This window comes from Bos javanicus, chromosome 8 (assembly GCF_032452875.1).
Source record: "Bos javanicus breed banteng chromosome 8, ARS-OSU_banteng_1.0, whole genome shotgun sequence".
NCBI classification, from domain to species: Eukaryota; Metazoa; Chordata; class Mammalia; order Artiodactyla; family Bovidae; genus Bos; species Bos javanicus.
In genome coordinates this window covers 59,789,988-59,816,199 of record NC_083875.1, presented here as the reverse complement: position 1 = coordinate 59,816,199, position 26,212 = coordinate 59,789,988, and the positions used below count along the sequence as shown (strand labels likewise).

Sequence of the window (26,212 nt, the reverse complement as noted above, 5' to 3'; positions counted from 1 at the left end):
TTGTACCTATTTATTGAAAAAAAAATCTGCATATAGTTAGACCATGTAACTTAATGGCCTCTGGTCCCTCGAGTTAGCTGTATTTGTGTTTGGGGCTCCCATGGTTTCAGAGTGGAATATCTGCCTCTGATCCAAAGTCTAGAGACGCTTTCACGTCTACAGGGACTGGCTCTGTTCTTCCCAGGCAAAAGGGATGAATTGGGGATTCCATAGTCCTTTGAAAACTTTTCCAGATCTTAGTTTATCCAACCTACCATATCACATTAAAACAATTAGCAAAGATGGCGAGGAAACTCTCAGACCAAGGAGAGCCCAGACCAGGAGAAAACAGCCAACTAGTAGTCCACACTTTGTAGTTCAGCAGAAACTGGGAAGGGAATGTCTAATACTGGCCTGTGGTGTGTGTTTGGGGGCAACACACACCAGGGAGGCTCAGAGGGCTTACCTCTTCCTCAATTTCTTCAAAAACTTTGACTTTTCTCTTCTGTGCCCCCATCTCCTCTGTGTTCATGGTGGAGCCCCTGCCTCCTCCCACCCGCCCCTCCCCCTGGCAACCTAGCTGTGGGCTTCCTGGAGGCTACAGCTGCTCCTGTTTTAGATTCAGGAGTTGGCCAATGATAGGAAACCAAACTGAAACTCGGCAGGCACCCTGAACAAGAGAAAACAGAAGCCAAAATAACATCACAATCTTTTTATTATGATTTCCATTGTGCCCAGCCTCTGGGAATATTAGCTCCTTCTGGAGTGAAGGCTGAGCCATGCGGAGGAGCATGCAGCTATAGTGATGGGAAGACAGGGCCTGGGGATGTTCCCCTCAGCTGTCAAGTTACCTTCTGAAGAACAGCATTGGATCCTCCATTACTACTTGAGTGCTCTCACAGCCATTCTCACAAGTTTGCATTTGGCCAGAAGACAAATCAGACGCCATCTCTCACAGGAGGCTACGCTTGATGGCCTTTGTTTCACCAAGGATATGGAAAGGCCTTGCTACTTATACCTTGATGTTCTTATCTGTGGTCATCCCAACCCATGCTACACCAACTGGAATGTTATTGGGCTTCTTAGTCACTGACCTGAGCAGATCTGACATCCTCTCTGATCTGAGTTATTGGGGCATGTGGCCCAGAGGGAAGAAAGTTTTTCCTTAGTGCTAGTGGGGTCTATTGGAGATTCTGTAACCTGTTCATTTTCTTTCAAGGTTGCCTAAAGCAGTGGCAGCAAGAAAGCAACAGCAGGGAAAACGCCTAGTCCTACCCTACTCCAGGGTGAACCATCGAGAATAGGCATGATGCATTAATACCCCCCACTCAAGGAGGCCTCTGTTGTCTGGGCTGTAAGCTAAGGGCCCAGAGAGAGATTCTGGGCAAGCTGAAACCCGGTGGTGTGGAGAAAGCAACTATTTTATTTCACTGTAAAAAGAGGGGTAAAAAGGGGTTTGGTTACAGGTGCTGCCAGGATGTCCTGAAAATCTGGCATCAGTAGTGTTTTGCCTTTAAAATGCCAAGTATATATCTGTCTTTACTCTGTTGGTTTGATGGGACCTGCAGGATCACCAGAGCCTGCTATCAGTCCTGCCCTGAGGTTCCTCTTGGCTTTGTGGTATTCATGGCTGGCCTGGGGCCCTACCAGACAGCTTCTTCTTTTTTTTTTTTAAAAAAATTGTTTTTCGTTTCAGTTGTGTCTGATTCTGTGCGACCCCATAGACGGCAGCCCACCAGGCTCCCTCATCCCTGGGATTCTCCAGGCAAGAACACTGGAGTGGGTTGCCATTTCCTTCTCCCAGACAGCTTCTTTTGAGCTTCTCTCTTGCCTTTAGGCTTCTTGGCACCACTTTTACTGAAGCCATGAGACCTGCAATGGTTGAGGTTGAGGCTTAGCAGCCTAGGCACAATCCTGAACCCAATACCCAGGGAGGTGCTCTCTTCCCAAGTGGTTTGATTCTGTGCTTCCCATATTGTTGACAGGAATGGGGGACCCCCATATTTGGTCATGCTAACAAGGCCAGGGTGACATCCCATAGGGAGCACCAGGGCCAGAAAGGCCAGTATCTGGCCTGCAGTCACACTTACTTAGGCTGAGGACAAAAAGAGGCAACATGCTTGTGGCTTCAGCCATGGCTATCCTCTAAGGAAGAGCTCTTGAAATGGATCAGTATCTATGAGCGAGGAAACCGCTCTATCCCTGGGATCAAAGGGGCCCGTTGCTCAAAAGCGTAGAGCCTCCATCTACTGGCAAAGGCTGATCTCATGAGAGGAAGCCACGGGACAAATCTGAGGAGGCTATGTGGCCACAGCTTTTGCCTCAGCTGACTCTCAGTCCCAAAGCTCCACTGCATCATCCAGACGTCCCTGCCTTTATATCTGAGCATGGAGAAGAGGACTGTGGGTTAAAAACAGACTGAGGACAAGTAGTCTTCAGAGGAGCATCTGTGTAACCTCAGCCTCCCTTGATTGGGGGTGGTGGTGCAGTTGGGGGTGACTGGGAAAAGAACTGATCTCTGCAATTTTGGGTAGCTAAGATGGAAACATTTTCTCATACTCCTATTACAGTCAAACACTAATTTCTGTACTTGGCAGAATTTCAGTCACAATGATGAAAGGGCTTGAAAAGGAAAGGAAATGAGCTTCACTAGGTTTGGGTTTGGGTGGAACTCCGGGAGTTGGTGATGGACAGGGAAGCCTGGCGTGCTGCGGTTCATGGGGTCGCAAACAGTCAAACATGACTGAGCGACTGAACTGAACTGAGGTTTATAAAAGTTTGAATGTCTCTATACATCCTGGAGAGAGGCCCTGTGGATTAGGACACTGCAAGGGGAAGCCTCAGAAAGGCGGGTTGGGACAGAGCTTCTATAACTCTTAACTTAGGGAGCAATGGAACCTCTCCTCTCTCCTTTGGTAAAAAGTTAGATGCCTATGGAGAAGAGACTGCTTGCTTTTCCGTCCTTTTCTGCTTCCTAGGACTCCTGTGACTTGGCACTCCACCCTTTCATGAGGACAGTGTCTCTTCTGGGCCCTTTGCAGCATGTCCCCACCAAGGAAGCTTGCTGTCCCAAAATAGGGAGGGGTGGTCCCAAATGGGTCAGATCCTACTGTGGAAGAACCCTGGGGCCTGTTTTGCCAGGCCCTGAGATACAGTTGGCCTGCTCTAGTGGCCTCCAGTCTTTACACTCACCCACAGAAAGCTAGAAGCTGCTGCTCCAGAGGTAGGCATCACCCTGGTCTGTGAAAGATCAGGGAACAAGAAGATGGACTTCCAATCCTTGTGACTGACAATGAGGCAGGAGAAAAAAGCTGTTCAGCTCTCAAAGCCTAGACTTTGCTTTTACTCAAAATGCCTTGTCCTGAGATCAAGCAGCCCAAGGCCATTGACATAAAAGGTGATTTGCCAGGAGAGTAAGCAAGAGCCCTTGTGCTTAATATGGTTTAATCTTCTCAGTGCAGAACCCCAGGATGGGCTGCTTCAGATGCAGTCCTTGGGCCCAAGAGTCATGTGCTTTCTCCTTTTTTGGCTGGACTAAATAATGGCCCCTCCTACTGATTAGTTTTGGGAGTGTGGCTATGGAGTATTTACAAAGAACGGAGCCATACACATGAACCCAGTTCATCTTCTGTCTGCTTCTTTTCAGTCTTAAATAATCCAACCCCAGAAGCTTCTTACTTGACTTTCAGGTCACGCTGTCTCTACAGGAGGAGACCATATAGTGCCCTTGCCATGCCCCAAGTTACAGCTCCCCACTATCCCCTGAGCAACACTTAGTTGTATGCTGACTTCTGTAGAAGTGCCTAAAGGAATGGGGATGTGTTAGTTTATTTGTGACTGAGACAAGCCCCTCTCGAATAACTCCTGGTACCAAGTCAGACCTTGCTAAACCTAAGTCATGAGGTTAGAAACAGAAACTTGAACTTCAGGACCTATGCTTACCCATAGCATATGCTGACTGGAGAACTTGATAAGAACTTAGGAAGAACAGCTGGGGCTGAGAGGCCAGGCTGGTGGCCTTGTGGTAGCATCTTTTTGCCTCCAAAGTCCTCCCTTGCCAGGTCTAGGCCCTAAGCTTGTGGGGAAGAACATGCAGTGAGCAATGGGGAAAAGCAGCAACTCAGGCAATATCTTAGTAACAGGGAGAAGGGAACACCTCCTCCTTCTGTGAGGCTTTGCTGAGACTTTCTCTGTTCAAGAGAGCTGAGATCTTCAAATCATCTTAGCTTCAGCCTCTTATGCTCATTGTCATGTGGTTTGAAAGGAGTTCCTGTTTAGGGTTCTGTATGCCATACCATGGCATACTTTTCTATGTCTGCAGTTAAGCTAAAGAATGGAAAAAAATGAGCCTTCTTTCCTCTTTCATCCAGGCCTGCCCTCACTGGAGCTCAGGCTTTGGGTCTCTGTGGTAGCTGACTTGGGTGAAGCACCTAACCCAGAAGGCTGTGACTACTGCCATCATACCTGTTCCATTTAGGCCTTGGGTTCTTGGCCATGAGCACCCCCCTAAAAAACAGGGGTCAGGATGGCTCACCTTGGGTTTGGACTGGTCTGCTAAATAAAGACTTTTGGACTTAAATGACCTGGATGAGAGGGTCCTAGATTTCTGGGTCCCTGGGAGGGGCTGCCTCCCCCTTTTCTAACTGGCACTCCACAGATTAGCTGCCTTCTCTGTCACCAGGAATTGGAATTTAAATAAATAATAAATAAATAATAAGTGCAGTGGTGGTCTTCAACCATTTTCCCCACCCCAACACATCCAAGGGACATAGCACACACCTATTAGAATAGTGGTTCATCACAGAAGGGATTTTCAGTGTGGGAAGAGGGAGTCTGTCAGCATCTCTAGCAGAGTATGTGAGTCTGATATGCCCCCTTATTAAGAATCACTTGGCCAGAGACTGATCTACTGTAAATGAAAACTGGCCAAAAGAGAGACCCCCCACCCCAAATATATACCAGGGGCTTCACAAAAGAACTTTGGTCTTTCTTCAAAAAAAAAGAAGTCTCAGGTCTCTGATGGTATGGACAGCTAGGTGTGTGTGTTTGTGTGTGCATGTGTGGGCACACATACGTGTGCAGTGGCAGGTCCAGTCTGTAGTGTGAGGGCAGGGGGTGGTCCTGCAGCAGATGCTGCCACAGCTCCCAGGGCTTCTCCATGTGGCAATGCATTGACCACCTCTGTTGTGAGGGAAATGGTGACTTCAGTGCCATAAAGCTTAGTGATAAACTGAGATGTGGACAGTGCTCCACCCCCAGAAGTCTCAGTACCAGAGGTTAGTGGGGAAAGGGAGAAATGAAAGGAGGGAGAGAATGCCACTGTCCCCAAACTGAGCTTTTCTGCTCCATGCTATCCTGGGGGTTTCAGGTGAATGGCCAAACTGTTGGGGCGAGCAGCCAAGATGTAGATGACACTCTCCTGCAGGAAGGTAGGCCAATCCACGAATCTGGAGTGGAAGCAAAGAACAGATTTGTGAGGCTGCTGAGTCTGGAGGCTCAGGAGACCTGATCCCCACAGCATGGCTTGAGCTGGGCAAAACTCAGGGCAGTCCTGGCTTGTGTCTGACGTGGTGCTGGCAGACTGTGCTTCCAGGCTGACAGCCCTCTAGCCCTATGGATCTGGGGTCAAATGCACACTCTTGAAGTCTGGTTTCTGGGGTGGGCATTTGTTGTTTTGGGGTGATGGTGGGTAATGCTCAATCTTACTTGTGTGTGTGGGGGTCAGGGTATAGACAGCCAGGTAAGGAGGTGTCACTCACCTGGACTCAGGCTCTGTGGGCAGTGGGGCCTTGTCCTGACTCTTGCTGCTGCTGCTGGCTGGGCTGCTGTCTGCTATGGGACCCACATGGCTGACACTGTTGGGTACAAAGACATGTGGTTAGAAGTGGGACTGTGAAAGGTCTGCCCTTCCCATATTCTGGTGAATCCAAAGCTCTGGTGAACCCCTGGATATGTACATCCAGGCTTTTCTGACATGGGTGACAGAGTTTGGAGTCAAGGCTGAACTATGCCTTGGCCAGTAGGAGTCACGGCCACTATCTAATTCACAGAAGGATCCTCTCCTGGCTACTGGACGAAAGGGCAGAAGAAACAGGGAGGCAGGTACCTTTCATACCGAGGGACAAAGGAGGAGGGTAGGTGAGTGGGGGCAGGGATTGGTAGGGAGTGGACCTGACACTGCAGGAAGGAGCCTCAATGGGGCGTTTGCAGAACCAAGAGTGCTGGGCACGGTGGCATTCAGCCTCGCTGATCGTGCTCCCGCTGCCCCGGGCCAGGAAGGTGGCTCGGGCTCGCTCCCGCTCCTTGACTGTTAGAAGCCTTAACAGAGAGTTCTGTGAAAGAAGAGACAAATTAAGACCTTGGAGATGAAAATATTTTGTGAACTGTCAAGCCATAGAGAATCCTACCTCCATTATCATCTCTGCAACCTCCCTTTGAAGCTGCCTGGAGCCTTTCTGGTAGCACCAACATTTGCAGTGAGGTCCAGCGCAAATCAGTCTTCCTTGGGCAGTTTCCCCAGCCCAGGCACTGGATCACCTGTCACTGGCTGGAACCTGAGCCCTTTCCTGGTACTGGTTCCTGCTCAGAGAGTACCCAGTGTTCCCCCAACCTGCCTGGCATGCTTCCCAGGGCTCTGTCACCCAATATCCCACAGACATCACCCCAGCTGGCCCTTACCTGGGGACGCAACTGCTGTAGAAGCAGGAGGGACTCGTGGGACAAAAAATCAGGCCACTCGACATGTCCTCGGTGTTCAGGGTCCAGGGCTGCAAACTGGCGGGCTGCCTGCTCCTCTTGTTCCTCACTGAGAGCTCTGTCACTGTTCCCTCTCTTTGCTGTTTGGTGGCGGTAGCGTAGGAAGTCCTCCAGCGTCAGGGAGCAGTCTGTGGGGAGGCACTGCATGCTAGCCATGCCCACCCTTCTCAGCATCTGGAGCACCTTGACTCACCTCGAGTGCACCCTCCAGAGCCCCTGTGCCCACAGCTTTTGTCCAGTCTTTGTCTCCATAGCCAGGATAACACAGGCTGTGACCAGGGGTGGGTCAACAGCTTGCAAACAGGGTTCCATTTACACCCTTGCCCTCCAAATTCCAGATTATTCCTTGCATGGTTCATCCTAGAAAGTATGAAGGAGAAACCTTCCTGGCCTTCTCCATTGGCAGTACCACCCAGCCTTACCAGGGATAACTTTACACTGCTGAAAGGTCTCTGTGAGGCTGTACATTTCCTCCTCAGTTAGCAGCAAGTTGAGATTGTCCTGAAAAAGAAGAAGACCTAATTAATGGCCATATAGGCCAGAAAGAAAGGCCAAGGATCAAGAAGGGTGAAACAGTATTTCAGATGGAAGGCAATTATGGGATCATCTAATCCCAGCCTCCCATTCACAATCAAGGAGACTGAGGCCCCAGAAAGGGGAAAGGACTTGTTCAGAGCTGTCCAGCTCTGGCTGGGATCATCCCCAGAACCCAGTTATCCTGGCTCCACCCCCAAGTCCCTTTTACTAAAGTAGTGGCTTTTGGATTATTCTCCGAGATAGCTTAGGGGCTCCTTGGTGGTGCCTTAGGAAGCTGCTGCAAGCAATAAGGGGGAAAGTGGGTAGGGTTGTGAATCCTCAGCTCCATCAACCAGAGTAGCTCCATCTTTATCTATTTTACATATCTGGCCTCTGTGTTAGACTGTGTTCAAAGAGTATTTTAGTTTAAAAAGTTTAATTCTAACTCCAGTTTCCATATTTGGTAAAACTGTTTAATCCTAAAGTTGTATCACTTTCACTCCAGAATGGTTTTGAAAGAGATGCCATCATGAAAAATTTCCTAAAACCAAATGAATTTTTCTTTTTAGTGGTGTCATGGAAGTTTTAATTCCAAAAGAACACTGACATGTTATTTTGTTAGCATTAATTTATAGTCTTACAGTCTTTAAACTACCAAAGATTCTTTACAGTAGATCATTTCCTCTCTAAAATACCAGAAAAGAATAGGAACAGACATTTCATGACTATTCATTTGTGGATTTCATGAAGAATCCAAACCATTCTTTCAATAAATACTTTTTGAGTACCTAGTATATACTTGGCACAATGGTGTATAACATTGTGAGACGTTCAGTACAGCTGGAGTGTAGAGTGTGACTGTGTGTGTGTGTCTGTCTTGGGAGAGGGTAGGGAGGAATGATAAATGATAAGGGAGATGAGGTCAGCAGAAGCCTGATTGTGACGTGCCTCAAATACCCTTTATTGAGTCCTTCAAACTGGGCCTTTTTTCCTGAGAGCAAAGGGGAGTCACAGAAAGGTTTTTAAGTGTGGAGTGCTATGGTCAACTCTTTGTCTGCTGTGTAGAGAATGGGTTACATGGGCAAAGCCTGGTGGCATGGAGGGCAGTTAGGTGGTTGATGCAATAAAGAAAAGATGAGTGGCTAAACTAAGACATGAGAATGAAGAAGAGGGGAAAGCTTTGAGAGAGACTGGGAGGTGGAGTTCATAGGACTTGCTGACCCGCTGGATGTGAGGGGTGAGGGAGAGAAATGAGTAGGGGCTGGTAACTAGCGGGTGGTGGTGGTGTTACTATTTACAGAGGCAAGGAATGGAGGGAATAATGGGTGTGGGGAAAAAGATGAATTCATTTTGGGGCATGTTGAGTGTGAAGTACTTGTGAGACATTAAGATGGATATAAGTCTAAGAGACAGGAAATTTAGGTTTGGACCCACAGATTTGGGAATTATTAGTATTTAGGTGGTGGAGTAGCCACTGAAGTAGATGAAGATCCAGAGAGAGAGAATATAGTGGGAGAACCCTGAGAGACATCAGCATTTAGGTCTGGGACAAGAAACTAAGGGCACTTAGGAAGAATGGTCAGAGAAGGAAGTTGGGAAGAGAATCAGTAGAGGGTACTGGAAGCCAAGAAAAGAGAGTTGTGCAATGTAGAGGTAATGTTAACAGTGGTTATACAAGTCAGATGGCATTTTACTGATTTTCTATTTTCTCTGATTTCCATATTTTGTGTAAAAATTCTCACAAAAATATCCATACCCTAAAAAAAAATGGAGCAATAAGAAGTGCTAAATACATCAGAGAGGTCAAGTAAAAGATTCCTGAGAAAAGGTCACTAAACTTGACAGTTAGGTCACTGGTGACCTTAGAAGAGCCAGTTCAGCAGAATGATGGATACACAAGCCAAATTACAGGTGGCTGGGCAATCACAGGAGATGTACTGCCAAACAGAGTTGCTGTGAGTGAAAAAGTTAGCATTTGGAGGAGTGATGACTAGGAGAGACTGCCTGTAGAGGAGGCTCTGCTGTGTCATATTCCAGCTGGGGAGAAGGTATTCCTGTGACTAGAAGTAACTGTTCTATACTTCACTTTATGGACAATAACACATGGAGAATGTGTTATTTGTTAGAAAGTAGAACATCTTTACTTTCTCCTTGGTGGTAGGAAGAAGAGGGGATCAACTTATAATCCTTACTCTGAAATCAGTGAATAATGAAGATCTGCAGGGCAACAGATCAATAAAGCAAGACTTGAACTCTACTCAGGTTTACTGAGAAATAGACATGAATCTGTATTTTTATCTTCTCAAAAGTTAGAGGACATTTATGTATAATTTGCAAAGTTCTGAATCAACAGGTCTTTGTTACTTAAGTCACAAAATGATTACTTCAGAGATGAAGAAAAAGGCTTCATAGAGTTATGTAGAAGGCCAAATGAGGATCTCAGGACTAAGAACTTTTCCTGAGGTAGAATCTATTCTTACTGAAAGCAAGCCAGTTAGGCTTTCAGGTTGGTTTTCCAGATGAATACAATGAATGACAACTATCAACTATTAGATTAAATACTGTTCCAAGCAAGACTTCCCTCATTGCTCGGTTAGTAAAGAATCTGCCTGCAATGCAGGAGACCTGGGTTTGATTCCTGGGTCGGGAAGATCTCCTGGAGAAGGAAATGGCAATCCACTCCAGTATGCTTGCCTGGAGAATTCCATGGACAAAGGAGCCTAGCAGGCTACAGTCCATGTGTCTGGAAAAGTTGGACACAACTTAGCAACTAAACCACCACTGCTCCAAGCAGAATCAATTTTGAATAACTAGGTCTCATCCTATGCATTCTGTTCTCCAGCTCAGTGGTTCTCAACTGGAATGTCCTGTTCCCCCAGGACACATTTGGTAACATCTGGAGACATTTTTGGTTGTTGCCACTGCGGGTGAGTGTTACTGGTATCTAATGGGTAGAGGCTAGGGATGCTGTTAAACATCCTACAATGCAAACAACCCCCACAACAAAGAATTACTGTGCCCCAAGTGTCAACAGTACTGAGCTAGGGAAAGCCTGTCCTAGCCCTTGTATGTACTATTGGAACACTCTTCAGGTCACTGCCCAGAAACCAGTGTTGTAAGACTGGGCCTCCAGGGAAAGGGCCCAGTCCTTAGCAGTGCAGGAGCCCACCGTCCCTGCAGCCAAGGCTCACACAGTAGTGGCAGCTCCAGCCTGTTTCCGTGTGGGCCGTTTCGGTCACTTCTGCGGCACTGTCTCCCTGGATGTAGCCCATGCGGCGTAGGCAGCCATCATGGAAAACCCTGGTGCAGACCCTGCACGGGAAGAGACTTTCGGCCGTCCAGACTTCACAGACATCACACATCTCATCATTAACAACCTGGGGAAAGATGGCAGCAGTGAACAGCAGCAAGATCCTAGGCCACCAAGCACAGAGCTACCTGAATGGGACTGAGTGTCCCTGGAGTAACCTAGAGGAGCAACTCCAACTGAAGCCACTGTTAGGGCAATAGAGCTTTCTCCCTGGAAGATAAGAACCAGCAGGTTCTTCCAGCTGCTCAGGCCTCTGTGACTATGTTTCTGAGCAGGGATGCTATTAGCATTTTTGGAAAGAATAATCTCTTGTGAAAGACTGTCCCAGGCATTTCAGGACCCTCAGCATCCCTGTGTTTCTTAGCACCAAATACAAGAGCAACTCCTAGTTTTGTGACCCTCTCCCTACCCCACCCAAATTTCCAAATGCCTCCTATAGAGAGCAATATTCTCTCTTAGGTGAGAGGGCTGGCAAAAGACCACCTCCCCCCATGGTATCACTCCTTATCACCTGTTTCCTCAAGTTTTATCACTAAGTCTATCCAGGATATAAGATTTTTATTCTTGGGGAAGAAATTCAAAGATTACTCTGACTCAGCTCCATCTTTCTGGTTTTGAGTCTTACTTTAACCATACCCAGGCCTCCCTGTCCTGCTCCCTGATCCTCAGAAGGTCTAAAACTGGAGGACTCTGCCCTTTTTGGACACTCACAGGCTCTCTGGGCTCCAAGCGGATATCTGGAGGCTTGTCGTCATCCAGCTTCCGGGTGGGGCGGATGAAGGCAGGGGGTGTAAAATGACTGGTCCTGTCAAACTCCTCAGGCTCCACTCCACGCCCATCCCGGAGCCTCTCCCAGGAGGCACGGTTGACACTGCTCTCTTCTTGGAGTGCTGGGGCACTTGCCTCTGCTTCTTTCTCCTCCTGCACCTCTTGGACAGAGCCCTCTACTGTGCCACGGCGAGACCCTGGAAGCTCACCTGTGCGTCGGATGGAAGGCCTGTCCCGCAGCCCATCCTTGAAGGCAGACACAGCCAGGCTCACCTTCTGCACCTGTTCTACCGTCTGCCGCTTGGACATCAACACCCCCATGGCTCTGTGGACAGAAAGCAGAGGGGCCCAGATTCAGCCAATGGCTTATCATGTTAGGCCAATGCATTTCAACCATTCATCTAAGTGGCAAATACTATTAAACAGCTTTTCCCTTTTCTGGAACTCAGTAGCATGGTGGGGTAGACAGAGCACTTGTTAAGGAGTCAGAAGACCTTGGTTCTATTTCTGACTGGCCCTGTGACTTTGGTTTTCCTGTTGGTAAAATGAGGGTGACCTACTCAGCACACTTCACAGAGATGTTATGAGACTAACAGTAGACTAACGTAGACTAGAAAGCACTCTACAAATGTGAGATTGGTATCTCTGTCTCCCTTCCTGTCCCAAAGCCAATTAGGTCTAGGGGTCCCAGGCCTCTGCTACTTTGAGATAGTTGGAGACCAAAGAACCCAAGTCAGCCAAAGATGATCTAAGGCATAAAGCAAGACTGCAGCTACACCTTTCAGTCTTGGGACTGAAGGAATGCTCCTCTGACAAGTGCTAAAAACAAGAGTCCATATCAAATGCCTACTTTTTGAGTCAGAATGCATGAACTCCTATTTTTGGAGGACTGAATGCCTCATTCAGGAAACTCGGCCACCTCATACATGTAGTCAAGGTCTCAAACACTTCCTTTGCTCTCTCTAATTAGTAGCTATGCCTGTTTATGAGTCTGTCTGTCGATCACAGACAACCAGCCCATTACAAGCTTTACAGTGCTTCTCACACTTGTAAGCCTTCACTAATGTCATGCTCACCTTTTCTGCTTTGATTCCTTGAACTGTTGAACAAAGGTCTATATTCTTTACAGGTTAAAAAAGTACATTATTCTTGCTCTTCCTCTGTAGTACCAGGGCATTGGAAAGTGAGGGCACAACATGGCACACTGCAGAGCTGGTCTGCTATTTTCTAGCCTGAAGGGTCTTAGTGGAATTCAGTTGGGGAACGTCTATTCTGAGTGGAACAAAGAGTCCACTTGCTCTCAATCCATCATAATCAAGGCCTATTGAACAGTAATTTGTGCATGACACTGACAGCTTATCATTGGAAATAGAAGGTGGGGGAACAGAGTCTCACCACTCAAGCTACTTAATACCAGAACTCAAAGAAAAATAAGACAGAGTTCTGGAAATGCCTAAAGACCATACAACTCGGTGAGACTATACAACTGGGAGTCAGAGTGGACCTTGAAAGATGGGTAGGAAGTTATCCTCAGTTTGGGGAAAAAGGTGACAGAGGGAAGGAGGAGAGACTCAGGCTGATTAGAAGGCTACTATAATAGTCTAGGCAAGAGGCAGAGGGTTTAAACTGAAATGGTAGCAGCAACTGACTGAGTTGATTGGATACTGTGGAAACAGAAATGTAGGGATAATTGATAACTTGATTGGATCAATGGAAAGGGCGAGAGGGCAAGTTATATTTATTTCCCAGCTTTATTGAGATGCTATTGACATATAACGCTGCTTAAGTTTAAACTGTACAATGTGATGGTTTGATAATCATATTGTGAAGTGTGTACCACCATAAGGTTAGCACATTCTTTATCTCACATAATTACTATTTTGTTATTATGATGAGAATGTTAAAGTCTACACTCAGCATCTTTCAAGTACACAATATAGAATTTTTAACTATGGTCACACACTATACCTTAGATTCCCAGAATCTTTTCATCTTATAAGTGAATGTTGTACCCTTTGACCAATATCCCCCCATTTCCCTCACCCCTCAGCCTCTGGAAACCATCATTCTTCTGTTTCTACGAGTTCAGCGTTTTTAAATTCCACACACAAGTGAAGTCATACAGTATTTTATTCAGGATTTTCCCACTTGACTTATTGAGATGGCAGTTTTAAATTTAAAACTAACAAGAAGGGTAGTGCCATTTATGGAAATTGGGAAATAAGAAAGAGGGATGATGAAGTTGGATTTCATACATGTGGAATTAAAGATATCTCTGGGACATTCAGGTGTTATGCTATCCACAGCTTAAAACTTTTCAATGGCTTTCCAAAGCTTTCAGGATAAAGTGCCCCAAATCAGTTTCTTTCTTTTCCAAAATATTTATTTGGCAGCACCAGGTCCTAGTTGTAGCCCTCAGGATCTTCTATCTTTAGTTGCAGCACATGGGATCTTTAGTTGTGGCATGCGAACTCTTAGTTGTGGCATGTGAGATCTAGTTCCTTGATCGGGGACTGAAATGGAGTCTTAGCCACTGGACCATCATGAAAGATGCCAAAATCAGTTTCTTTACCATGGCCTGTAAGGCCCTCCTCAGTCTGGTCTTCCTTTTTTATTCTGTTCTAACCACACTGGTCTTCTTTTAGTCTTTTTTTGCCATGCTTTCTCCATTTTGGACCTTTGATGATTCCTTCCTCCTGGCTAGTGCTTCTTCATCTATCAGAGCTCAGTTCAACTATTGTTTCCTCATGGAAGTCACTGTCGACTCCCCAATCCATGTAGGAGTGCTGACAGCACTGTGCTCTTCTGCTTGAGAACACGCTGTCATTATATATTCAATAGGATGATTATTTAATCAATGTCAGTTTCCTCTATTAGACTGTTTTTACCCTGTGTAGTATCTACCTCTACTGACTAGCAAAGTATCTGAAAGAGAAAAGGCATTTAATAACATTTCCCAGTTAATTAATTGTGGATAAGTCTTTTTTTTTGTTATTTTTCAGAGACGTCTTAATACACATAAAATCTGATGACAGCTACGTCTTCTTTCTAGAAACAACTATTTTATGTGCCACAATAGAGCAAATTCCTACTCTGCCTAGCTGCTTGCCCTGCTATCACTTGTTATTAAAGGAACCCAGCTCATTTTTTAAAATTTATAAATTTACTGGTAAGAAAGGAAAGATTCCATTTCCCCTTTTGTAAAATTTGTTTTTAAAATTAAAATATGATTAAAGAATATTTGCTGTGAATAAGTGTCATTTACAGGATGGTAGCAACAGAGATTTATTGAGGCAAGATTTATTGATCAAATTCAGGAAACTGTTTAAGGTGATTAAAAACTCATTTTTTCCCTCAGTTGTAAACAAGTATTAGACCACAGAAGAATGGTTAAATTATGTTACAATGGAAGACTGAACAATATGAAAATCATTGAGGCAAAAGTAAATTGATTAATGTGGAAAGATGTTAAAAATATATGAACATTAATGAAAAAGGCAAGTTACAAAAATGCTCATGTTATCTAATCTTTGTTAAGAAAGGATGCATGTTTTTCACATTTTTGTTAATCTGTTTTTTCTAATTTTCCTACCTTGCACATTTTATAATTTAAAAAGTCACAGAGGCAACTTGGTGCCTTGCTTTAGCTATGAACCTGCTGTGACCTAGGACATGTTATTCTACTGCTATGAGCTTCAGCTCTTTATCTGTTAATGCGTATGTTCAGAATATGCAGTCTTAAGCATTTAGAATGCTCATGTTCTTTTCTACATTCTTTTAAAAGTTCATGTGAGCTCTTGAGCATATGAGGGTACACAGCTTGGGTGGGGCTATGGGTGGAGGAGAAAGTGTGTATGTTAGAGCTTTGCTGAGGCTGTGGGCCCAGGGAATCCGCCTTTCCTTTTTTTTTTTGGCTGTGTAGCATGGCATATGGGATCTTAGTTCTCCAACTAGGAATCGAACCCATGCCCCCTGCATTGGAAGTGAGGAGTCTTAACCACTGGACTACCAGGGAAGCCTCCAGGGGGCTCCTGAGTGGCTTGGTCTGTAGTCCAAAGACACTGCTCACATGCCTTATGAACACTACTGTGCTCTACAGTTAGGTGGAAAAGCAGGTTCCCAACTTACAATAAGAGGAACAGGCAAGGAGAATGCAAAACTAACACTAAGCCCTTCACTGAGAACCTTCCTCATGATCAATTACTATTTCCAAGGCCACAATGTTTTCCTCAGAAACCTTCCATGGTATGTTTTTCACATTTTTGACTGTGGCCCACAGTAAGATATATAGTTTACGATGTAACCCTGTACACACAAAGTTATAAACATATGTTCATAGACCTATAACTGAACCCAAAGTTTTGTGAAAGAATCCTAATTTTACTACATGTCATGCTCCCAGGTATTTTCTGTCCTCTCTATTCTAGTTCAAAGGGCAATCTTGATAGTGACTCTTTAAAATGACTTGATAATTTCATAACAGGTCTGGACCTGCAATTTGAAAAACAGCCATAGAGTAATTATACATTTTTAATTAGAGAACTGTGCTTTTGTTTTTTGACTTAAAGATGGTTACCTGGGTTGGGAAGATCCCCTGGAGAAAGGAAAGGCTACCCTCTCCAGTATTCTGGCCTGGAGAATTCCATGGACTGTATAGTCCATGGAGTTGCAAAGAGTCTGACATGACTGAGCGACTTTCACTTTTCACCTCTGAAAGACAAGGACAACATTGTGGGGTATAGGGTATGGTTTTCCCTTGACTGGAATGATGTAAGAATTGAATTCTCAAGCCTGTCTTAAAAGTCTGTGTGGTTGGAGGGTCTAGAAAATCTGGACGGTACTAACATATTTTTTTAAAAAACACCCTTTAATTTGAAATAATTCTAGATTCATGCATGCGTGGTCAGTTGTGTCTTTTTGCCATCCCATGGACTGTAGCCTGCTAGGCTCCTCTGTTCATGGGACTTTTCAGGCAATACTGGAGTGGGTTGTCATTTCCTTCTCCAGATACTAATATACTTTTGACTGAAGAAAACCATACTGTATAACAACAGTTTGACCTGTGGGCATATGTAAAATAACATTTATCAGAGCATTTATTTTTACAGCCATAAGAAGGTGAAAATTACCTTAGTGGGAGAATTATTAGAGAACCTGTGATATATTCATGCTATAAAAATAAAGAGGAAAAAAACTGGTTTAATCCAATACCAACACTAGTTTCAGAGCAATGACTCTCACTGGCTGGGCATATAGAGGTATATATATCAGAACTCTAGGAAACAGGAAGAAATAGTGGATTGAAAAAGCATATCAATTGTAATATATTTATATTTGGAAAACAAATATTAAAAGCCATCACCTTTTCGGGGGGTATGTAACACAGACTACAAAACAGCAGAGCTTGACAGTATTCTCCTGGTTCCTGAGAAGATATAGAAGGTGCTATCTCTCTAAACAGCTGGGGGTAAACTCCTCCCACAAGTTGTAGTAGAAGATTCAGAAAGCAGTCATAAGACATTAGTGTTTATCAGCAAGAAGGCACAAGTTAAAAAAAAGGTTGATAAAAACTTATTTGGAGACCTGGAATAGCCATATCAGATTCATTTTTTCAAGAATGATTCACTGGAGGAAAAATCAATGGTGTGCATTTGATTCTTAGTGGCTTTTTTAGATAATAAGAACTCTGAACAAAGTCCAGCCAATTAGGAGGGTTATAGTCTGTAAGTGACCCAACTCATTAATAGTGTATTGGCAAACTAATCATAAGCATATCCCAACACACTGCAGTCCTGCACAACCCTTATTCTCTGTAAGGATGCTAAGAATCACTATTAAGCTACTCAATTGTTAATGATGTCACTGCAGTGGATTTTTAAGTCTGTCCTTAAAGGAATTTCAATGGAGACTGAAGATGACATCCACCATCAAAACAGACAGACAGACATACATAAAAATAAAAAAACACCTTCTAGTCCTGACCACAGGATCTTCAAGGACTGCTATTCCTTTCAGTTTTCTAGGCCACCTTATGCCCACAAGGGCAGAAAATATAGAGCAGAGGCATTAAAAAGAAGCATCAAAAATCCAAACAAGAGCCCAAGTCATTTTGTCTTGACATGGCTTTAATTTTGAGAGTCAATTGTGAGGATGCAACAGAATTAGACTTCAAGAGTGAGGCTGAAACCCTTAATGCTTAATGGAGAAGGACTGAAACTATATACAAAAGACACCTTGATTAGAAGCAAGTATTCTGAAATATCCTGCACCTGGGGTGTTTGAGAAATTAACAGAATCAGTCCTAATTTCTAGAGAAACAAGTGGCAGTGATTAGTGATGGGTAAAAACAAATGCCTGGTGAGAAAAACCTGGCCTCTCTTGTGCTGGAAGGAGTCCTAGGAAGAAGAGTTAAAAGGAAATCAAGGTGCACAAATGCCATAAATTATATCTAATGATTACTCCTTTTGCTGATGGGTAGAACTGGGGTTTTCTGCCTCCTAACAAGGATGAAGGAGGGATAAAAAGACATTGTCCCAAGAAGGATGTGACTGTCAGAGGATGTGTACTTAGAGAAGGCTTGGGAAAAAACCTCATGGGAGCAGGAGCAGGTGGTGGGAGTAAGAGGGACAGGAAGGTAGAACAGGGCTGTCTGAGTCTATGATCTGGAGAAAACTAAAACAGATGACAACCAGAACCTTTCTTCAGGGAAGAAAAGTCTTTACATGCATTTGTCAGGCAGTAATACATATGTGGGCAGCCTTAAATGTGTGCGTGCAAGGCACACTCATTCTCTGCAGAGCACATGCTTACAACAAAGTGGGATTATTTACAAGGGCAAAGTGGTGGGAGTAAGTGGAGGAGGGGTTGCTCCATAGCAGGAGCTGGTGAAGAAATAAGAAAAGGGAAGACGGTGAGGGAACCTCTTCCAAAATTCTCTATAAAGATTTGTAGCTCTGAGGAGCCTGGGAAGCAGCCCTCTCCATAGGCAGGAGTCTCTTCACTAGGCATGCTAAATGTCAAGTACATTTACTTGTCTTCATATGGTTCTTGTATGGGAATGGCAGCTATTTGAAAAAGGCTCAAAAGTAACTATAAGTGATTGTTTGGAGGTTATGAGGACTTCCCTAGGCAGGAACAAGGTAAACTCCCCTCTAAGTTGGAGGACAAGGGAAAACAACAAGAGTGGCTTTAGCAGATATTAAAAGTAATCCCAGTTTTTCACTGAGATTGAGAGGGAGAAAAATCTAAGTGGTTCTCACTGCCTTCCACAGAGCATGTTAACTAGGCAACAGAAAAAGTTTGAGATCATGGTGTCACTACCCTTTTACATCCTCAATGTTGGCCACAGAGACTGATCAGGCGAAATCTTCAAAGTTCAGTTCTAGAAGCTATACGGTCACCTGCTCATCTCATCACATCTACTCTGCTCTTTGAGGGGACCCTGACTGCTGACTCAGGGCTAGTCAGGGTGAGAACAGGTGATCATACAGTAGTTGTGGGTGATATCTCTGACCACAGGAGAGAGCTACAGAATTTTAGAATTTGGCCAGTTTCCATAACCACAGTGATTTAAAAAAGAGAGAGACTAGTATTACCAAAGTCAACAGTCCCCTGCATTTATGCTGTATCCCTGGGCACTGTGACCGGCCCAGAGGATGGCAGTTGCTCTGAGGGCACGTGCAGTAAACTTAAAAACATATCTCCTCCCTCCTCGGTCTGGGATGGAGAAATTTAGCATGAATAGCATCTGCAAATAAGGGTGAAAAATTTCAAGGTTGTTGACAACTGGCTCCAGGTAGCATGTGCCTAAAAAGTTGTCTGAGAGCCTCAGGGAAAGCCACACACCTAATACAGAAGGTGACTAGCCATAAGGATATGGAAACCAGTAGAACCAGGGTCTCCAAAATGCAGAATGCACAGCATAGACTCTTTAAGTTCACTGTGCACATCATCAACCTTGCGACTTTAAACACAAGCAATCAAAGAGTCCTCTTACCCTCTGCTGGTCTTTGAGGAAATTCAAGCCTGAAATAGCCTGGCTGATCTCCAGTGGCTAGGTGCTGCTTTAGGAATCCAGCACCTCACCACAGTGCTCATGGAGTCTATTTCTAGTCGGCCATTCTGTTGCGGGGCATAGTCTTGGAGAAGGCAATGGCACTCCACTCCAGTACTCTTGCCTGGAAAATCCCATGGACAGAGGAGCCTGGTGGGCTGCAGTCCATGGGGTCGCTAAGAGTCGGACACGACTGAGCGACTTCCCTTTCACTTTTCACTTTCATGCATTGGAGAAGGAAATGGCAACCCACTCCAGTGTTCTTGCCTGGAGAATACCAGGGACGGGGGAGCCTGGTGGGCTTCCGTCTATGGGGTTGCACAGAGTCGGACACGACTGAAGCGACTTAGCAGCAGCAGCAGCAGTCTACAGACTACTTTTAGTTTTCATGTCTATAGATCCTGAAGGGGTCTAACTGGTATCTCCCTGTCTTTTTCCTTCTTCTAAAGATTTATTCTCTTCTTCTAAACATTTATCCAGTGCAGCAGCACTGGCTTCTGTCAGCCCAGGAAGATACAGTCACCCCCAACTGCACAGGGCTCTTCTGGGGTTTCCAAGGAGCAGAAGGGCTGAAGACTGAGTAAAAATGTCTTCTAGGCCTCAGCTCAAGAGAATGAGACATGAGGGAGGTGCTGTTGTTTAATATTTTCTGAAAGTCCAAAAGCTTTAATACACATGAGGACAAAATTATGCTAGGCTCTATAGCCTCTGGGAGCCTGGGATTAGTCTTCATGAAAAACTACAGTGCTGGCTTCCCACAGAAGCATAGCTACAGTTAAGGAATAGCACACCATCAGTGATTAGCTGGTGTGATTGCACTTAGCAAGCAGAGCTTTTCAGCAAGATGGAGACACTCCCTGTTCTCTGCTCTAGGGCCCTGAAGCACAGACTCAGCCCCATTTAATGCATTCATTACACCTTAATTATCACGACTTACTTATTTGTTGATACTACATATATTTGCTGAGTACAGCCTACTATGTGTCAGGAACAAATTAGGCACTTAGTAGCTGTTGGTAAAATGAATAAATGGAACCTTACTCAGCCTGTGAGAAAGCAGTGTGAGTATGTGTGCGTGTAGGGGGCATAAGTTTAGGATTAAAAAAAAAAGTGTTGCTTGAGCTAAATTTTGAAATATGAGTGGGAGTTACCCCAGTGGAAAAGAAAAAAAAAACGGCATTCCAGGAAGAGATAAAAACACATGCCAAAAAGACAAATCAAAAAACAAAACAAAACAAAAAAAAAAGCACACGCCAAGGCATGGAGCTATATGGGGACTCTCTCATGGGTTAGACAGTATGAAGCCAGCCAGGTGCTGGAGGGAAATAGGCAAAGAAACCTGCCTTCACATAAGAATTAGCCCAAAGAACTGGTTTGAGGTAGTATGCTGAATCTGTTTAAGGGAATATGTATTTGGATTTCAGGGAAACTCAAACCAGAGAATTGGGTTTTCTGAGGCCAGGTAGTAGGATAGCCCTGATAAGTCCCAGGGCTGACCAGTAAGTACACTGCTTGGCCTTTGGCCCAACAGGAAACTCCTCTTCATGGCCTAAGAGCTGATACGTAGTGACTGTAGTGAATCTTTGGGGCTGTCCCTCTGGGAGACCTGTAAGTCTGATTAGGAGCTCAAAAAACAAAATGAAATGAAACAAAACAAAACAAAAAAAAAATGGAGAGAAAGCCAGCTAGCCAGCCAGCACACTGTTGTTTTAGTAAGAAGACCCCAGTAAGATGAAATATTTCTCAAAACCAAATAGAGATCATGTATATAACAGGGCTTTATAAGTTATCCGACTCTAAGGTACTGTCATCATTATCATAGAGAGGGCCAAGAGTGTGGCCAGTTCACTCAAAGCATATGGGCAAAAAAAATTCTGGCAGGGCAATGCCACGGGGACTGAGAATGTGGTTGCTAGAGGAGGCACAGAACAGCAGTTGCTTTTTAGTGATGCATGATGATTCCTATAGATACTCTGTAAAGCTGTACTTCTCTCTCTCTTTTATCTTGTTATATTAAATGATTAAAGAAATGCAGACTGATCCTATTTGAATTCCTCAAGGGCTAGAAACTCTCATCTTTATCTAGCATAGTGCCTGGCAGTTGGGAGCACTTAGTAAATGTATATGGGTCTCTGAAGGGATTGCTCGAAGGGGAGAAGAATGAAAGGAGATGTTATAATGGAAAAAATAATCATGTCTCCAGCTGGACACTGATGGTCTTGGTTTCTTGGTCCAAAGCTGGTAAGCATTTCTGTCAGAATGTGGTCATTAAGATTGAGGGGTTGGAGTGGATAATGATATTCCCATTAGAAACGAATAAAGCAATTTGGGAAATGAAGACAGCAGAAACCAAGAGCACTGCTGGAAAAAAGCATGTAGGACTAGAAGATAATAGATTCTGTAGCTAAAAAGAAATATTTGCATAAATATGATCCACTTCGGAACAGGTGTACTGGAAAAAATACAAGGAGTATGAGAAATGGGCTGGGGAAGATCCTACTATTCGTATGTTTGAGAAACAGGAAGCATTGTCTAGAGATGGCAAATGTAGAGGAACCAAACCATAGGAATGTGGTCAGAGAAGATGAGGAAGATTAAAGACTGAAAAATCCAGACTCATTTGTGTGCACTTAAGTGAAATTGTGTGAGCCATGTTCTCTTTTATTTCTCTTTAGAGCTTTTTTTTTTTTTTTTTAAAGAAAAAGGCCACCTGGTGACATCCTTCATACCCATTGAGGAATGATTTGATTTGCAGACTCATATTGCAATTAGAGGAGAGATATTCTTAGAATTTTATAATCCTAATGTTTACCCATTGCTGGACATTAAAGAAGTGATATCTAGCACCTGGAGCCATCTAACAGTTTTTCCAGGGTCATGAGTGGGTGTGATACAAGTTTAGGAATAAAACTCCAGTGATAAATCTGAATCAGAGCAAAGATCATATTTGCAGGCTTGTTCTGATTTTCTTTAAAAAAAATACATCACTGTTTATTTTGGTGTGTTAAACTGATGAGAGGGGTTCGAACTGAAAGGGGATTATAAACAACTCTCTAATGGGGAGGTGCTTAACCAATATCAGCCTTTGTCAGTTTACTTCACTGAGCAGTGCATGAGATGCCACACCCAGGTTATTTGGTTTTCTTACAGGCCTGATCTCTCTTCTCACTATGTAACCCCAGGAGCCCAGGGAACTCTATTCTATTAAAGGAGAATGTCATTAGGTTTGGCTATGTGGAAGTAGAAAGGACGGGGGATAGGAAGACTCTTCCAGAATGGCTCTGTGGTGAATTCTATTGCTTAGCACCCTCACCACTCCATTTTTGGACAAGAAACCAGTCTATCCTTGGTCTCAAATTCACACCCTTGGGATTCAGGTGGAATGAAAGCTACCACAGCCCAGGCGGTGAGATGAGGATGCCTCACTATGTCCCGCACAGACCCTTTGCATTCCTCAGACGATGGACTCCCAGTATGCTTTCCTTGGCTTTGAGCCTTTTCTGCCTCCCCCTCATCACACAGAGGCACTATTGGTCAGATGTCCGAGTGGTATCTGTGGACCAATGTCTGCTAGTGCATGTAGTCAGATGGCCACAAAGACACTGTGGGTCATGCTTCCTAACAGTGATCACTCTCTCTGTCCTCTCCCTCAAGGATTTTGCAAGCTGGGAGGGTAGTCTCAGAATACTCCATCCTCTGAAAGGTTCCACTAGTCCCCCTGAGCAAATCCCATCAAAGACCATACCCAGAGGCCTCTTCCAAACCCAATTAAGTACAGAGCCACCCAGAGGCATCATTACAGTGGGGCTGCCAGTGAAGGAGCCACACCCTGAAATCTGGGGATTCAGTGGAAATCAATTCCTGCAGTAGTCTCATCCCCAATTAAACTGTCTTCATCCACTTAATTAATCATCACATTTACTGAGTGTGTATACCACTGCAAAGCCCTATGCTTGGTATCTTATTGCAACTTATTAACAAGTAAATATTCTTGCTTCTGCCTCTCCTTGATACTTTTTCCCAAATAAACTTAGAAAAACAGATTTCAAGATCCCATGTTTTGTGACCTTGGGCAAATTGCTAAACCTCTCTTGAGTCTAAAGTGCCAAATGTTTAAAAGGGGATAATTTCATAATGCTGTTGTAAGAATTATATGAGATGTCAAGCTTCCCTGGTATAGTACTTGGCACATGGGTACTCAATAATCTTACATATCCTTTTTCCTTTTGTCAAAGGATCTTCTTTACAGGACCTGGCTGAGTCAGTTGTTCTACTTGATTTTATTGCTTTTTAAATCTTGAGGGTCAAATCCAGGGCCTCAAATCTCCTTTCTCTGCTTCAGAGGCATCAATGGTCCTCTCCCCTCTCTTTAAGAAGTTCTTGCCTCCAACTTGGAGCCAACTGGACTACCACAGAGAACACAAATTGTAACGGGGTGGGGGACGAATGGGCAAAGATGCAGTCCCACGAGCCCTGACTCTCGACCGTGAAGGAGGGACACAAGTTAGGGCACTTTGAGCCCTGACGGAGGTCAAGGCCAAAGACCTCTGAGCATATGGGAAGTTACTCCTGGCCTGGATTCCACGGCAGGATTCCTCTCCTCTCAGCCAGCGGCTCCTTCCAGGCAGTTCTAGGGTACTGCCTCGGGTCCTCTTGTATACTGGGCTCCTCTGTGGGGTCCATACCAGGTGCAGGCTCCTACGGCTCCCCTACGTTCCCAAATGGTCTTCCACCGAGACAATACTAGAGACCGCCTTTGCCCTCCCATAGGTACTCAGAGCACGGTCTCTCTGGGGATGGTGTCCTCCACATTGGGCCTCCCGGTGTAGCAAACGCAGAGAGAGCCCTGGGAGCCTCCACTAGCACAGGGGTCTTCCATGGGGGCGGTTCCGCACACCGCTTCTGGGGCTCGCCCAAAGGTAGTGGCAGGAAAACTCGGGGTTCATCCACTTACACAGGGACCCCTCGGGGACGGCTCCCACACAACACCTCTGAGTCCGCGAAGGGTTGTTCGCTGCCCGCAGACCCGCCCCTCACGGTGCCTGCCGGGTCCCCGCCGCCCCCGCCCCCGCTTACCGAGACCTTGTGGGTGCGGGACACGGGTCCGGGGCTGGCGGACTCTACACCGCGGGCCCCGCGTCGCCCATGGCCGCTCGGAAGCCGGCGTGATGGGACCGAGCGCCCGGAGCAGGCAGCGCGGGCGGAGCGGCAGGCTGAGGCGGCAGCGGCGGCGGCGCGCGCGCCCCGAGCACACCTACCCTCCCCTCCTCGCGCGGCTGCGGCGCGTGCGCCCGCGCGAGACGACCTCCGCGGGCTGAGGGGCGCGCGCCCCGCCCCGCCCTCCGGCGCTGAGACGCGCGGCCCTCGCGCCTCAGCCGGCGACCGCGAGTGGGAATGAGGCGCCGAGGGATGGCGGGAGGGCCGCGGCTCCACCTGGGTTCCTCAGCCCGACCCGACGAGCCGTGGGTCCGGGTGCCAGTGTTCGCCCTCCACCAGCGCCAGACTCTGCGGCGCCCGGACTGCGGCAGCCCGGACGCCCGCGGCAAGGTCAGTGCCCGTCGGAGAAGGCGGCCCGGGAGGGGGCTCCGCGGGGAATGCGGCCGCTCCCAGTCCCGCCCGCGCAGTGGCTAAGCCGAAGCGTTCCTGCCGCCCGCACCTGCCTGGAGAGGTGAGAATGACTCAACCAGCGGCCTCGCCGGGCTCTATCTTTCCTGCCGAGGGCAGCTGCCCATTCAGGTCTCCGAGCCCACGACCCCTGGCATCAGGGCACTCACCTTCGCAGTACCCTATGGCGAAGGGTCCAAATGAGCTTTCACAAAGTGCTCGACTGGCCCAACTCTCAGTGAGCTGTTTCCTGAGATTATTGGCCTTTCATCTCCAGCAGCAAAGTAATGTACTTTAATGTAACCCAGTTTTTGCTGCAGCAACCTCATACCTCAGACTGTTTGAATAGACAGCTTGTCAGGAGGCCAGCAGTTCTGACGTGCTTCACCAAACAACACTCTCTGAAGCGGGCAAGGAAAAAACCGAGTCATAAAGCCCCTAGCACTAATTGTAGAGAAATAACTGAAAATATGCAAATGAAATGCCAAAACTTTTTATTTAAATTGTGTTTACATTTTTACCTACGTTCATTTTCTTGTGCATTCACTCCCTACGTCTTAAATACAATTCACATTTTTTGAACATCTAGTGTTTGTTTCGTTCTGTTATGTACTGTAGGAGACCCTCCAAAAAAGAATTCAGTTTGTTCTTAATGTCATGAAACTTACCAATAGGGAATATAAGATAAATATTTAAAGTGGGTAACCAACAAGGACCTACTGTAGAGCACAGGCAACTCTGCTCAATATTATGTAACAACCTAAATGGGAAAAGAACTTGAAAAAGGATACATGTATAAATGGATCACTTCGCAGTACACCTGAAACTAACACATCATTGTTAATCAACCATCAGATCAGATCAGTCGCTCAGTCTTGTCCGACTCTTTGCGACCCCATGAATCACAGCAGGCCAGGCCTCCCTGTCCATCGCCAACTCCCGGAATTCACTCAGACTCACGTCTATCGAGTCAGTGATGCCATCCAGCCATCTCATCCTCTGTCGTCCCCTTCTCCTCCTGCCCCCAATCCCTCCCAGCATCAGAGTCTTTTCCAATGAGTCAACTCTTCGCACGAGGTGGCCAAAGTACTGGAGTTTCAGCTTTAGCATCATTCCTTCCAAAGAAATCCCAGGGCTGATCTCCTTCAGAATGGACTGGTTGGATCTCCTTGCAGTCCAAGGGACTCTCAAGAGTCTTCTCCAACACCACAGTTCCAAAGCATCAA

At 45.7% G+C, this 26,212-nt stretch overlaps 2 protein-coding genes across 6 annotated transcripts in view; one reads left to right on the top strand and one right to left on the bottom strand.

Annotated features, from left to right (window-relative positions):
- Nucleotides 1–1,656: 1,656 nt before the first annotated feature.
- On the bottom strand, nt 1,657–25,306 carry PHF24 (PHD finger protein 24). 5 transcript variants are annotated; one of them, XM_061425629.1, is made up of 8 exons: nt 25,157–25,306; nt 11,273–11,654; nt 10,443–10,628; nt 7,158–7,236; nt 6,658–6,863; nt 6,151–6,311; nt 5,739–5,834; nt 1,657–5,426 (listed from the first exon to the last, which is right to left on the bottom strand). In XM_061425629.1, exons 2-8 carry the CDS (start codon nt 11,648–11,650, stop codon nt 5,330–5,332), a joined length of 1,203 nt encoding a protein of 400 aa, XP_061281613.1. In that variant the 5' UTR covers nt 11,651–11,654; nt 25,157–25,306; the 3' UTR covers nt 1,657–5,329. The 5 variants fall into 5 exon arrangements, with proteins under 5 accessions (XP_061281613.1, XP_061281612.1, XP_061281614.1 ...); XM_061425628.1 differs by lacking the exon at nt 25,157–25,306 and adding an exon at nt 24,459–24,666; XM_061425630.1 differs by lacking the exon at nt 25,157–25,306 and adding an exon at nt 24,459–24,618 and having other exon boundaries at nt 11,539–11,654.
- Nucleotides 24,733–26,212, top strand: part of SPATA31F3 (SPATA31 subfamily F member 3) — a 69,334-nt gene continuing 67,854 nt past the window's right edge. The window contains exon 1 of the mRNA XM_061425625.1: nt 24,733–24,929. The gene's annotated coding sequence lies outside the window, so the exon portion shown is untranslated. The remainder of the gene's footprint in view (nt 24,930–26,212) is intronic.